Source organism: Dictyostelium discoideum (genome assembly GCF_000004695.1).
Source record: "Dictyostelium discoideum AX4 chromosome 2 chromosome, whole genome shotgun sequence".
In the NCBI taxonomy this organism is placed as follows: Eukaryota; Evosea; class Eumycetozoa; order Dictyosteliales; family Dictyosteliaceae; genus Dictyostelium; species Dictyostelium discoideum.
The window spans coordinates 1,186,884-1,201,094 of record NC_007088.5 but is presented as its reverse complement, the minus strand read 5'-3'; the positions used below and the strand labels follow the sequence as shown (position 1 = coordinate 1,201,094).

The 14,211-nt window shown below is 22.3% G+C and overlaps 10 protein-coding genes across 10 annotated transcripts in view; 7 read left to right on the top strand and 3 right to left on the bottom strand.

Annotated features, from left to right (window-relative positions):
• Window positions 1-499: 499 nt before the first annotated feature.
• On the bottom strand, window positions 500-926 carry DDB_G0272088 (hypothetical protein; the record flags this gene model as incomplete). The annotated part of the gene is made up of 3 exons (XM_640232.1): window positions 500-602; window positions 656-838; window positions 913-926. 3 exons carry the CDS (start codon window positions 924-926, stop codon window positions 500-502), a joined length of 300 nt encoding a protein of 99 aa, XP_645324.1.
• A 527-nt stretch (window positions 927-1,453) lies between these two features.
• DDB_G0272068 (hypothetical protein) lies at window positions 1,454-1,621 on the top strand (the record flags this gene model as incomplete). The annotated part of the gene is made up of 1 exon (XM_640231.1): window positions 1,454-1,621. The coding sequence occupies one exon, from the start codon at window positions 1,454-1,456 to the stop codon at window positions 1,619-1,621; it is 168 nt and encodes a 55-aa protein (XP_645323.1).
• A 665-nt stretch (window positions 1,622-2,286) lies between these two features.
• On the top strand, window positions 2,287-3,169 carry DDB_G0272094 (hypothetical protein; the record flags this gene model as incomplete). The annotated part of the gene is made up of 5 exons (XM_640230.1): window positions 2,287-2,452; window positions 2,541-2,603; window positions 2,686-2,796; window positions 2,993-3,005; window positions 3,106-3,169. 5 exons carry the CDS (start codon window positions 2,287-2,289, stop codon window positions 3,167-3,169), a joined length of 417 nt encoding a protein of 138 aa, XP_645322.1.
• Window positions 3,170-4,709: 1,540 nt separating this feature from the next.
• Window positions 4,710-4,829, bottom strand: DDB_G0272086 (hypothetical protein; the record flags this gene model as incomplete). Its single annotated transcript, XM_640229.1, has 1 exon — window positions 4,710-4,829. One exon carries the CDS (start codon window positions 4,827-4,829, stop codon window positions 4,710-4,712), a length of 120 nt encoding a protein of 39 aa, XP_645321.1.
• A 1,198-nt stretch (window positions 4,830-6,027) lies between these two features.
• DDB_G0272050 (hypothetical protein) lies at window positions 6,028-6,329 on the top strand (the record flags this gene model as incomplete). Its single annotated transcript, XM_640301.1, has 2 exons — window positions 6,028-6,106; window positions 6,166-6,329. 2 exons carry the CDS (start codon window positions 6,028-6,030, stop codon window positions 6,327-6,329), a joined length of 243 nt encoding a protein of 80 aa, XP_645393.1.
• A 124-nt stretch (window positions 6,330-6,453) lies between these two features.
• Window positions 6,454-7,629, top strand: DDB_G0272048 (hypothetical protein; the record flags this gene model as incomplete). Its single annotated transcript, XM_640300.1, has 1 exon — window positions 6,454-7,629. The coding sequence occupies one exon, from the start codon at window positions 6,454-6,456 to the stop codon at window positions 7,627-7,629; it is 1,176 nt and encodes a 391-aa protein (XP_645392.1).
• A 566-nt stretch (window positions 7,630-8,195) lies between these two features.
• Window positions 8,196-9,112, bottom strand: DDB_G0272046 (hypothetical protein; the record flags this gene model as incomplete). The annotated part of the gene is made up of 3 exons (XM_640299.1): window positions 8,196-8,509; window positions 8,542-8,791; window positions 8,942-9,112. The coding sequence occupies 3 exons, from the start codon at window positions 9,110-9,112 to the stop codon at window positions 8,196-8,198; spliced, it is 735 nt and encodes a 244-aa protein (XP_645391.1).
• A 164-nt stretch (window positions 9,113-9,276) lies between these two features.
• On the top strand, window positions 9,277-9,534 carry DDB_G0272044 (hypothetical protein; the record flags this gene model as incomplete). Its single annotated transcript, XM_640298.1, has 2 exons — window positions 9,277-9,279; window positions 9,400-9,534. The coding sequence occupies 2 exons, from the start codon at window positions 9,277-9,279 to the stop codon at window positions 9,532-9,534; spliced, it is 138 nt and encodes a 45-aa protein (XP_645390.1).
• Window positions 9,535-10,612: 1,078 nt separating this feature from the next.
• Window positions 10,613-11,445, top strand: DDB_G0272030 (hypothetical protein; the record flags this gene model as incomplete). Its single annotated transcript, XM_640297.1, has 3 exons — window positions 10,613-10,717; window positions 10,796-11,070; window positions 11,148-11,445. The coding sequence occupies 3 exons, from the start codon at window positions 10,613-10,615 to the stop codon at window positions 11,443-11,445; spliced, it is 678 nt and encodes a 225-aa protein (XP_645389.1).
• Window positions 11,446-12,016: 571 nt separating this feature from the next.
• The window catches only part of DDB_G0272028 (hypothetical protein), a gene marked incomplete at both ends in the record, with an annotated part of 2,342 nt that continues 147 nt past the window's right edge, over window positions 12,017-14,211 (top strand). The window contains 2 exons of the mRNA XM_640296.1: window positions 12,017-13,036; window positions 13,111-13,906. Coding sequence (XP_645388.1) covers window positions 12,017-13,036; window positions 13,111-13,906 — 1,816 coding nt within the window. The remainder of the gene's footprint in view (window positions 13,037-13,110; window positions 13,907-14,211) is intronic.

The following is a 14,211-nucleotide window of genomic DNA, read 5'->3' as shown; positions in this document are numbered from 1 at the left end:
ATTGACTTTTTCAAAAAGAGGAAACTTAACCAAACTATAATATTGACATGTACCAATTTATAGACTTAATAATACCTCAAATAAAATCAAAATTAGAATAATGGTACAAGAGTAACAGCAAATTTCAAAATATTCAATATATGATAGATTTGTTTTTGAAACTGAAAGATTTGTTGATACTTCAAATTTACAATACTCATTTTACGAATAGAAAGATTTTACGTCCATTTATTAAAGACCTTTGAGGCTATTATTGACTAATAAAAAAAAAAAAAAAAATAAATTATAATTATTTAATTTTAAAACATGTATAATTAAATATTAAAAAAAAAGAAAAAAAAAACATCTTATGTACAAATGTTTATTAGAGTGTACAATATTATTATTATTATTTATTATTCTAATTTTGACTCTGATTGTTAAACCCAATGCACCATGACGATGAACACCAATATGAATTAAAGCTACACCTGGGATATGTTTGAATTCAAAGTCTTCATTATTGAGTTTCAGGTTTATCTAAAATTCCTTTAAAGTATAAAGAACCACCAGTGAATTCGCTACCTAAACATAAATTTACAGTTATATCAGATTTATCAATTCTTTTTCTTAATCCATTTTATATTGAACCGCAAATGCATGATGACTATTTAACTTTTCACCACTGTAATCTTTATATAGAATTGATGTGAATAATGATAAATAATCTTCTCTAAGTTGTTTAAAAAATTCGGTGAATCTCATTTCAACGTATACTGCACCATAATAATTCATAGAGTTTGGTCTTGCTGTTGGTATTCCTGTATTTTTAAAATTTTCAATCTCTTCTAATAATTTACTAAAATAAAATTAAAAGGTTAGATTTTTTTACTTTTTTTAAATTAATTATAATAATAAATTTAATTTACATACGTGCAAAATTCCATTGTAAATATTTTAAAAGAAAAAATTCTAGTTTCGGTTAATTTAGTTAATGCTTTTAAAAGGTCATCTTGGGTTTTTAGTTTTCTTATTGTTCAATTGGTTCTATGAAACCTTCACACGCCAAAGATCATTTTTGATAAAGAAGTATAAAAAAAATAAAAAACTAAAAATAACTAACATCGGTAATTTTAGCATGCATAGAGCACCTATTTTTAGGCTGAAATTAATATGGTAAAACTAGCGGGGTGAATTTAATGTGATAAAATTGGTATCAAAAGTTAATATGATAAAATTGGCTAATAAAAAATTTTTAAGGTCATTTAATTTATAATAATCTCAATATAAAATCAATAAAAATAATTATTAAAAAGAATAATAATAATAATAATAATTATAATAATAATAATAATAATAATAATTATAATAATTATAATAATAATAATAATAATAAAACACGTGAGATTAATATATAGTAGAATAATTATAAATTATCATTATCATTATAATTATTCTACTATATATTAAAAATATGGTTACTCGTTTGACATTTCATCAAAATAGAACTTATCAATGGTATGATAGATTTGTAATTGAAACTGAAAAATTTGATGCAGGAAAGGAATTCACAGTAATTCTATTACCAATCCCAAGATTTTCAATCCATTTATTTTCTTTAGAAGCTATATCTGATAAATAAATATTAATGGTGAAATAATTTTTTTGATTCTTAATAAAATTATTAGCCCAAAAAAAATTTTGTTTTCTTTATTTCCACATAGATAAATAATAATTGCATTTTTTTTATTTTTTTTTAAATATAGAAAGAATATTTTTTTATATTTATTTTTATTTTACAAAATTTCAATTAACTTTTATTTTTTATTAATATTTATTATTTTTTTTTTTTTTTTTATTAATTTTTTTTTTTTTTTTTTTTTACAGATCCAACCACGGAAGATTTGAAGTGATTATTTTTTTTCCTCAGTTATATTTATTTTTATTTTTTTTTTTTTTTTTTTTTTTTTTTTGACAGATCCAACCACGGAAGATTTAAAGTGATTATTTTTTTTCCTCAGTTGTTATTATTATAAAGAGCAAAATATATTTTTACAATAATAATAATAATAATAATAATAATAATAATAATAATAATAATATACCCCATGAGTGGGTTAAATTTATTTTACGTTTTTATCATCCCAACAGTTTAAAAAACACTCAAGTAATTAATTTTTTTTTTATTAATATTATTTTTTTTTAAAGCTATTTAAACAATAGAAAAAAATAAATTTATTTCATTCTCAAATAATTATTCAATTGTAAATAACAAATTTAAATAAAATAAAAAAATAAAATATTAAAATGAAATTATTATTAGTATTATTATCTCTTCTTTTAACATTTTCATTATTGGTACAATCTGAAACAGCCTATTTTGGTTTAAAAACCTATGGAGACCATAATGATTTTATTTTCAAATTAACTGATTCAGAAAAAATTAAAAAAGCCAGAGATATTTTGTCTGGAAGTGAGTATAAAATTTATAAAACATTGATAATAACAATAATAAACATCATTTTTTATATAAATACATATGCTAACAATATTTAAAATAGAGGAATCTGATGAAGTTCATGTAATGGGTAGAATTAAAAAGAGAAATGAAAGCTATAATCCACGTAAATATTCTTTTGATTTTTTATTTAAGATTTAATCAATTATTATTCAATTATTTTATTAATTTCATTTCATCACTTTTAGATTATTCCTTTATTATTGACCCAGATACAGTCACATTTTTTAATATGGCTATTGAAGTTTGTGATGCCACAACTAATTATGTAGAAGATCACCTTGATGAGGCCTGTGGTGGTAAGTATTTTAACATATAAAAATATAAACTTTTAATTAAAAACTAATGCATTATTATTATTATTATTATTATTATTATTATTATTATTATTATTATTATTATTATTATTATTATTATTATTATTATTATTATTATTATTATTATTATTATTAATTAATATTATTAATATTATTATAATAAAACAATAAATAATAGCTTTCCTCCCAGGGTATGTATTTAATTAAATATAATTTTGAAAAATTAAAAAATACAATTTGATTAACATATTATTATTATTTTTATAAATAAATAAATATATAATTCAATAGTTGCTTCTGGTGTCCATGGTCTTCAAAATTAACTAAAGAAGTAAAACCATTAGAGTTAAATTAAATTACCCATGATTAAGTTTAATCAAATTGAATAATTTAAAAAATATTTAATAATAAAGTTTATTGAACTAAAGGTTTAAAAAAAACATATATATATTATTACTATTATTATTTTTATTATTTTTATTATTATTTTTATTTAAAATTTTCCTTATACAATATAATATTGTTTTATTTTTTATTTAAACTATAATTTTTTTTACTTTTATTTTGCTCTTCCAAAATCACCAATAAAGAATCTACCATCATTTTCAACTAAAAGTGTGCGTTTTATATCTGTATGAACCATTTGATGATCATCACGAATTATTTTTTTTTTTTTTTTTTTTTTTTCAATTTTTTAATTTTTTTTTTACTCCAACTACTTTATTTTATTCCCTAAAAAATAAACCAGTCAAAAATAAATTAAAAAAAAATATTATTTTGGAAATATTATTAATAATAAAAATAATAATAATAATTAATAATAATAATAGTAAAAAAGATAAAGATTCAAAAGAAAAAAAGAAGAATTTTCATGAATGTTCATTTAAATTTAGAACGTAACCAGAGTTTGGTATGCGTTATGTTATGGTTCCATGATGTAAACTAAAACAAAAAGTTGGAAACTAATTGTGCCGCCGTTGATTCTGTTAGTGGTTCGGGTATACCCGTACTTTTTGTTCCATTCATCCACCTGTCCATTATACCTCCATTATGTAGAACTGATGATGGTGATAATTTAACAAAGAACGATGAATCAATTTGGATAACATTTGATTTTTTACCATTAATCTAATAATTTTTATAAAATGATGAAAATAAATAATAAAACAAAAATGATTAAAATGACGAAAATAAATAATAAACTAAGTGTTTATAAAGATGAATATAAAAAATCGTTTTTTCATTTTATTTATTTTGTAATTTTAAATCATTTTGTTATTTTATTTATTTTAAAATATTTGTTTATTGTTTTCACTTTAGAATAAGCTTATTTAGTTATAAATTTTTCAATTGAACCCACCAGCGCCTCATAGAATTACTTTTCGCTAATGTTGAAATGTGAAAAAAAAAAAAAAAAAAAAAAAATGTATAAAAAAATAATAAAAAAAAGGAATAAAAAATTTTAAATCAAAAATAAATGAATTAAATTTGGAGTTGTAAGATTAATTTGGAAAAATCCAACAATACCAATAGATAATTTATTAATAGTTTTATCAAGAAAAAGTGAACCATTCATTTCAAATCATACTGATCAAGATAAAATTAAAATTTTTAATAATATTTGTAAAGTTGACAAAATCTTATTAAAATCAAAAGGATTACAACCATCATTAACAACTGTCTTCTATAAATTTACAGCCAAACTCACCACATATTCCACTATGGAAACAACTAGAGAAGTTACTTGCTTTAGTTGAACAAATGGTATCATTGGAAAAGTGGACACATTCTCCTATTATTGGGTCACAATAGTCATTGGTACATTCATTATCATCATCACAATCAATTTCATCGTATTCGCAAATATCAGTTTCTCTATTACAGACTAATGGAATTTAACATTGGTTTGGTTCTGGACAATTTGCTTTTGGTATAGCAACACAACCAATTTGAGTATCACATAGAAACATATCACATGGTGCATAATGAATCATTTGGAGTATTTTTAACACCATATCTATCAAAACAGTCGATACATGACTGTACAATCAACTTCATCTTCCAAATCTATTGTTTCATATAAACATGTTTAATTTCTACAACCTATAAATGAATAACAATTTCTATTTTCTAATAATTGCTTTAAAACTTTGTTGGGCAGAGTATTGCGATAAGTCTCCCCGCAATACTCTGAAAAACAAAGTTTTAAAGCAATTAATAAAAACACTATAAAATATAATAATTTCATATTTTTAAATTTGAAATTAATTTGTATAGTAAATTAATAAGAATGTAGTTTGTTTTATGAAGAATAAAAAAAAAAAAAAAAAAAAAAAATATAAATTATGTTTGAAATTTTAATTATAGCTTAATAAAATGTAATTTCAAAAAAAAATGAAATCTTGGTTTGTGGGGCCAATGAAATTAATTTTTTAATAATTAATTAAAAAAAAAAAAATTAATCTTGGGTGAATATCATTAAATAGATGGGGAATGAATTCCACTATTATTATTATTATTATTATTATTATTATTATTATTATTATTATAATTATTATTATTATTATAATTATTATTATTATTATTATTTTTATTATGACTATTTTTATTATTTATAAAACAATAAATAATAGCTTTCCTCCCAGGGTATGTATTCAATTAAATAAAAATTTGAAAATTAAAAAATACAATTTAACATATTTTTTTTTAAAAATAAAATAAATAAATGATTCAATAGTTACTTCTGGTGTCCGTGGGCTTCAAAATTAACAAAAGAAATTAAAGCATAAGAGTTAAAGCAAATTAACCATGATAAATAAAATTAAATAATTTTTAAAAAAATAAATAATAATAATTAAAAATTTTTTTTTACAAAAACTTTATTATATTTATTTTATTTAAAAAAATGATCCTTTTTTTAATATTCTTTAAAATTATTTAATTGTTTTATAAACACTGCACTTCTTTGTGATCGTCATTTGAATTGATTTTAATTGTTTTGCATAAATCATTAATAAATGAAACATTATCAGATGAAATGACTTTTTCAACAAAACTAGAATTCAATTGAGGTATTTCCTAACAATTTATTTATTTTGTGATTTTCATACGAAAATGATTATTTATGTGATGACTGGCCAAAGCTTTGTAAAACTTATCCTCCATTACCAGAGTGGTAAAATTCACTGTTTTTATACTCTGATGTTAAAACATATGATCGTACAATTTGACCGTTCAATAAAAGGTCCAGATAGAGTTGCATGGGAGTTAATACCAAAAGCAATGTATGGAAGTTATTATAGTGACACGGAATTCATATTTGTGACTTTGCTGATGTTCGTAGAAATATAGATCAAGGTATAATTTGGTCATTACCTTATGAAAAGTATAAACAATGTTTTGATTTTGTTACAGGTGCCTATAGGATTATGTTCAAAGAAAAAGAATGTATACTAATACTCCTCAGTTCTAAAAAATTATTTGAAAATATCTTTTTTTTTAATTTAATTTTTTAATTTAATTTTTTCTTTATTTTTTCTCACCCTTTTTTTTTTTTTTTTTTTATTTTGTTTTTTTTATTTTTTTTTTTTTTAAAAAAATTTAGTTACAGCCCAACATATAATAATAATAAATAATATAATGTCATTATTAATTGAATCAATATTTTTTTCAAATAAAGAAAGTTCAAAAGATCAAAAAGATAATTTTTTAAATAATTTTTTAAAACAAGGAAAATTTAAAGAGATAATAAAGAGTAGTGATGAAAATGAAACTAATAAAATATTAAATGAATATAAAAGTGATTATCCAATTGTTGCAATTTTAATTCATATTTTAATAGATAAACAAGTAAGTTCAAATGAGAGTTCTATTATGGAGTTCATAGATAATAAAACTAAAACAATTGTGGAATATAGAGAAAAGAGAAAAATGAATTCATTCATTGTTACTTTTATTGATATTGACGACTCAACTATTTCAATGGAATCTAAAAGAAGAGATGAAATTAATGATAAATTATTCCCAATGTTTCTATGTAAATTATTTAAAAATGGTAGTTCATTAGTTACAAATAAAATCAATGATGTTATAGAGTCATTGAAAATCGTTGAAACTACATCAATTGATAAATCTGGTGATTTTAAATGTACAATTTGTCATAAGAGTGGATTTGCAACAAATTTATCCCAAGATCATCTTAGGGAACATATTTTCATATTTCATTGTAATTGTTCATTAAATGATATTGAAAATTCAATACCGTTATGTCCAATTTGTAATATTAGACCAATGGAAAGAATGGGTGTTCATTTACATGAATCTCATGGTGAAAAAGGTGCACCAACTGAAAAGCAATTATCACTCTCAAAAATATATGCATTTTGTTTGGTTGTAGTTAGAAAAAGATCAAATAATACTTATTTATTAGTCAATGAAGCTGCAGGTCGTGGGTATTGGTTACCTGGTGGAAAATTAAATGTTAATGAAGCTTTACAACAATGTGCTATCAGAGAAACAAAAGAAGAAACTGGTATTGACATTGAATTAAAAGGTATACTCAGAGTGGAATTTAGTCCAATGGTTAATTACTCACGAATGCGTGTCATTTTTTATGCTGAACCAATCGATGAAAATCAACCACCTCGTCTCATTCCAAATTATGAAAGTATGGGCGCTATTTATGTGCCACTAGATCAATTAACGTCATTCAATTTACGTGGTAAAGAACCAACAATTTGGTTCAATTATGTTGATAAAAACAAACCAATTCATCCCCTTTCTTTATTAGCTTTAGAAGGTTCTCTACCAAAATAAAAATATTAAAAAATTAAAATAAACAAAACTTAATTTAATTTGCTTTATATTGAATTATGCAAATTTTTTTTCTTTTTATTATTTATTATTATTATTATTTGTTATTATTATTATTATTTTTTTTTTTTTTTATTATTCATTATATTAATTATAATTGTTATTATTATCATTATTTTTTTTTTTTTTTTTTTTTTTATTAGCACTATTTTTTTTTTTATTATTATATTTTATTTATATTTTTATTATTATTATTATTATTATTTTTATTATTATTATACAGTGGGTGAAAAAATTCGCTACAACACATCAACAGAATTTAAACTTGATAAACTTGTTGAATGGTTGTTGCTGCTGTTGTTGTTGTTGTTATTGTTGTTGTCTACTATTATTATTATTTTACAAAGTATAAATCCTTTTGAATTGATATTATAAGTCTCATTGCTCCACGATAATTGGCTGTAGAAGTGGTGATTGACTACTATAAGGATTCTGATTATAGTGGTGGTATTGTTGCTTGTGCTTCTGTTACTACCATCTGTGATAACAATGGGTTGCATCAATCAACTTTAGAGCGTAATTTCATTCTCTAGGGTGGCTTGTTGAGATTTTGTCTCATTTTCTTTTTCAGAGATACCATTTACTGACTGGATTTGAAGAGTATCAAGAATTGATTCATGAGCTGCAATTGTTTCGATTGTGATACTGGTTATTTGATGTTGTAATTGATGTTGAATTTGGTGCTGGTGGTGATAATTTGAATGATTACTTGAGAGTGGATTTAAACTACTAGCAACGTTTACTTGAATATCAAGAGTTTGAATATCCAATAACTTTGCTACAACTCCAAAATCTTCCCATTTATCTGGATTTAACTTGTGTGCTGTTAATAAATAATGATCATATATAATATACTATCAACTTTATCACTACTATCAATTGATTCTTGTTCTTCTTCTTTTAAATTATTAATTGATTCTATAATATCTTGTTCTGTAAAATGATTTAAAAATTCTGAACCACTTTTTAAATTTTTAATAAATTCTAATGGATATAATTTAAAATGTTGTAATCTTTCCTTTTTGATATATTTAACTTGATTTGGTGCAATTTCTTTAATTGATTTATTAAACCAAGATGGTATATGAATTATCTTTATATCTTGCTATTGGTTTTACTAATAAATCTAATATTAAATTTGCACCTTGTTCATTTTCAATAATACCAGTTTGAACTTTTTCTAAATCTAATAATCAATTGAACATTGTTTGTTTTTTGATAAATTCTTTGAATCTTTATTAAATTTTTCAATTACTTGAAATATTTGATTTCTTTTAAATAAAATTATTACTTGTATGTTGTATGTTCTAATTTTATCTTCAAGTTCTAAACCATCATATATGTATTCATCAGTATCTGAACTTTCATTTGCATCATAATCATCTATTGAATATTCATTCATTATTTCATCATCTTGTGCCTTCATTGTTCACCAAATGATAGATTATATGTTCCTGATAATTCTTCAAAATCTCCCAATTTTAATAAAAAAACCTTAAAAAAAAGAGCAAATACTTTTAAAAAAGTAACATGAGTTTAATGGCATTAATGATGTTATAAAAAAAATACAATTGATAAAATTCAAAAACAATGGTTAATTAATCAATTTTAGTGGTTATTTTTATTTTATTATTTAACAAAAAATATGTTGAATAAATAGATAAATAAACATTTAAAAAAAAATTTGTAAATTAAATAAATTAGTTAATATAGATAAATAGAGGTCTATTTTCAACTAAACCAACATATAATCCATTCTCGATTACAAATACTAATGCATCAAAGTTTAGTTTTGGAAATTTTAGATTAAGTGAACAACTTCAAATCCTTCACCACGTTATCAAATAATAATAAAAATAATAATAATAATAATAATAACAATAATAATAATAATAATAATAATAATAATAATAATAATAATAATAATAATAATAATAAAAAAACAAAAATAATAATCGAACGATGAACCTTTTTCTTTGAAAAAAAAAAAGAATGATACAAGAAAAATGATTAAAAAAAAAAAGAATGATTCAAGAAAAATGATTAAAAAAAAAAATATATATATTTACTCAAACTTGTACAGCATAAACTAAAATTTCAGACAACGTGGACAAATAACGATTTTGTTTCTTTTTTTTTTTTTTATTTCAGAAAAAAAAACGAGCGAACTCGTTAGGTTTGATTGGTTAATATTCGAAAAAGCACGAAATTTAATATCTGATTTTTTTTTTTTTTTTTTAAATTTTTTTTTGAAAACAATCATTTGGTAAATTTATTTTATTTTGTTTTTATTTTATTTTTTTTTTTTTGTCATCCAAAATTTCAAAAAAAAGATTTCTTAATTTTTCTGATAGTATGAAAATAAAAAATAAAAATTTTAGAAAAAAAAAAAAACTGTTTTAAAAAATATCTGAAATAAATCTTATAGTTTTCTTTATTATTCGGATAAAAAAGTTTTTCTTTGTGAAAATGATTGGTCGGTTTGATTTTTAATCTCGTTGCAAAGATTTATCATTTCGAAAAGAGACACACTGGAATCAATTGATTTCGTTCGCAAATTATTTTTTTTTAAAAGAGATTGGTGATAATTTCCCCCAATAAACGAACAGATAAAAAAAAATAAAGGAAAATTAAAAAGAAAAAAATAAAAAATAAATCAATAAAAAAATAAGTAATATAATAATAAAAATATTATTAATGGTCGGAAAAATAGACAATAAAGATTTTTTTTTTTTTAAGATATTTATTTATTATAATTTTCTTTTTTTTTTTTTTTTTTTTTTTTTTTGTTAAAATAATTAAAAAAATATGAAAAAAAGAAAAAAAAAAAGAAAAAAAAAGTGTATAAAAAGGAAAGTTTTTTTTTATATTTTTTTCATTACCAACATTAAATTTGTAACATTAAAATCATAAACAAAAAAATAAAATGAGATTATTTTTATTTGTATTATTATTAGTCACCCTTTCATTCTCATCAGTATTTGCTGATCACTCAAAATGCCCATCATCACCATACTTTGATGTAGCTCCAGTATGTATTTATTTTGACAAAAAAAAAAAAAATAAAATAAAATAAAAATTGATTATTAATTATTTAATTTTCCATTAGTCTGATATTACTCATGCTAAAGATTTATCAGCCGCCGAATTAGCTTACCATTCAAAATATATGCAAATTGCAATTGATATTGCCATTGAAAATAACTCCAAATTTGCTGCTGCAATCGTCCACAAAAATGGTACTGTTGCCTGTACTGGTGTTAACGTTGGTGGTTCAAGAATGTATCATGGTGAAGTTAAAGCTATCATGAATTGTACTACTATGTATCAACAAGCCACCTGGGAAGACTATTCATTGTACACTACTGGTGAACCATGTCCAATGTAAATATTTTTTATTTTAATGATTTTATTTATTTATTTATCTTACTAATTTAATAATTTTAAAAAATAATTTTTAGGTGCTCTGCTGCTATTATGTGGACTAAATTCCAAAAAGTTATCTTTGCCTCATACGTTTCAAACATGTATTGTGAACGTTGTTTCAATCAATTACCAATGGACTCAAATGAAATCTTCAAATTAGGTTATGGTATCAACCACAACATCGTTGTTATTGGTGGTGTCTTAGATAATATTACTGATACTTTCTTCCCAAGCGTTTGTAACCAAGCTGAAACTGGTTGGGGTGTCACTCCATTATGTCAAAAAGGATGGTCACGTGAATGTCCAAGACCATCAAGATATTTCGGAAATTAAAAAATTTTATTGAATAAATAAATTACTTAAAATTTCATTTTAAACTTTAAAAAAACCAGGATAATTATTTTTATTTGAAAGATATTTTTATTTTGGTTTTTTTTTTTTTTTTTTTTTTTTTTGACCAGGTTGCTTACTTTTTTTTTTTTTTTTAAAATTTTATTATTTTTTTATTTTTTATAACTAAAAACAAAGATCTTCATGACATACATAAATTTATAGAAAAAAAAAAAAAAATGATAATTCAAATAAAACCAATAATTGTTATTTTTTTTTTAATTGTTTATATTATAAGCGCAAAACGTTTAACAATATCTAGAGTCGAAAACAGAGTAAATTTTATTCAAAAGGAATTTGTAACAGAAAATGAAGAATTAAAATTTAAAATTTTTCTAAAACAGGTAAATTTCATTAATTGATTTATTATTTATTTTTATTTACAAAAAAAAAAAAAAAAAAAAAAAAAAAAAATTAAAAAAAAAAAAAAAAAAAAAAAAAGAGAAATCTCGATTTATTAGAAAATAAATTTTGGGAAGTATCAAATCCAAAAAGTAAAATATATGGTAAATTTATGAGTTTAGAAGAAATAAATTTATTAGTTTCTCCAAGTAATGAAGATGTCAAAACAGTTGTAAATTGGTTAAAAAGTAATGATATTGGTAAAGAAGAAATGATGGTTCATTCAGATTTTATTCAATTAAGAATAAATGTTATGAAAGCATCAAATTTATTTGAAACGGAATTCGCATATTATCAATCAATAAGAAATAGTTTAGATCAAAGAATTAGAATTGTTGAATCAGCATCAATTCCAAAGTATTTAAAAAATAAAATTGATTTTATATTAGGTTTATCGGATTTCATTGAAGATAATAAATTCTATGAAACAATGTTTAAATCAAGAATTGATGTAAAGGATTCATTCGTTACAATTACACCATCATTTATTAAATCCTATTATGGTATACCTTTCAATCAAGTTGGTGAAAATGAAAATAATTCTATTTCAGTTGCATCTTTTAATGATTTCTATTCCGCTGGCGCATTAGGTTATTTCGATTCAGAATATAATATTGACTCATCAAGTATTAGAGTAAACAATTCCGGACCTAATTGTTTTGGATTAAACTATTGTGGCCAGGCAGAGAGTGATTTAGATATTCAATACATTACAGCAATTGGTAATAATATATCTACATTATTCCTTTCATCTGGTAATGGCGAATGGGTTTTAGATTGGGCATCATCGATTCAATTATTTAATCCAATACCAAAGATTGCATCAATATCTTATAGTTGGGCTGAATTAGAACAGTGTCAAGCAACTTCATTTTGTCCAACACTTGGTATTGACTCCCAAATTTATATCCAAAGATCAAATATTGAATTTCAAAAGATTGGTTTACGTGGTACAACAATATTCGTTAGTAGTGGTGATGATGGTTCTACTTCTTTTTATTCAACTTCAGGCAATTGCCCAATTGATGGTTTAAATCATTATTGTCCGCTCGGTGGTTGTAATCATACAATAACTCAATGCCCATCAATAACTATAATTCAATCCAATGGTTCACTTGCAATTTTCCCAAATGTAATTATAATTTTTTAAATAATTATTATAATAATAGTAATTTAATAATTTATTAATATTTTTAATTGACATAGGGTATTGGGGCAAATACAGGTATTTTATTTAGTAATCAAAGTTTTGTTGATGCAGTTAATGAATTTATTAAAACTAATTGGCAATGTGATTTGAGTATTGAGGAAGATTTTTCACAAAATCCTCATCTATATTCAAGTTGTTCGTGTGAAAATTTAATACCAACAAGTAATGATGAACTTGGAATTAAAATTATAGGATATAGTTTTGATGAAAATGCAGGTTCACTATTTTCACCACAATATCCAACAAGTTCACCATATGTTACATCAGTTGGTGCAACTCAAATTATTACTAACCAACCAGATGAAATAGTATGTTCATCTTCCACTGGTGCAGCTGTAACGTCAGGTGGTGGTTTTGCAGTAACCCAATCTCAACCATATTACCAAGTAGTTGCAGTTGCTAAATATCTTGAAACTGCTGAAAATCTACCGCCATCATTTTCATTTGATCCAACTAAACGTGCATATCCTGATATCTCATTGGTGGCTCATAAATATTCTATTGGTTATTCAGCAAATGATTCATCACTTGATAGTTGTCCATGTGGTTTAATTAATGTAGATGGTACTTCTGCCTCAACACCTACAGTTGCTGGTATTTTTGCATTGATAAATGATAAACTACTATCAGCAGGAAAATCACAATTAGGTTTCTTAAATCCATTACTATATCAAGCTGCTCAGGAACAACCAAATGTATTTAATGACATTGTTACTGGTAATATAAATTGTAATAGAGCCTATTGTTGCCAATATGGTTTCTCTGCTGCTGTTGGTTATGACCCCGCTACTGGTAAGTCTTCCTTTTCTTTTTTTTGTTTTTTTTTTTTTAATCTTTTTTATTAATTTTTTTTTTTTTTTTCAAAATAATACATAAAATTATACAGGTTTGGGTTCTATCAACTTTCTTAATATGGAGGAATATATTTTAAATGTAAAATAAATTTTCTTTTTTTTTTTTTTTTTTTAATTTATATCAAGATTTAATAAACTCCGAGTTTTGTATTTTATAAAAAAAAAAAAAAAAAAAAAGAAAATAATAATTTTTTCTATTCATAAATTTAAAAACCAAAAAAAGCTAAATTAAAAGAGATTTCC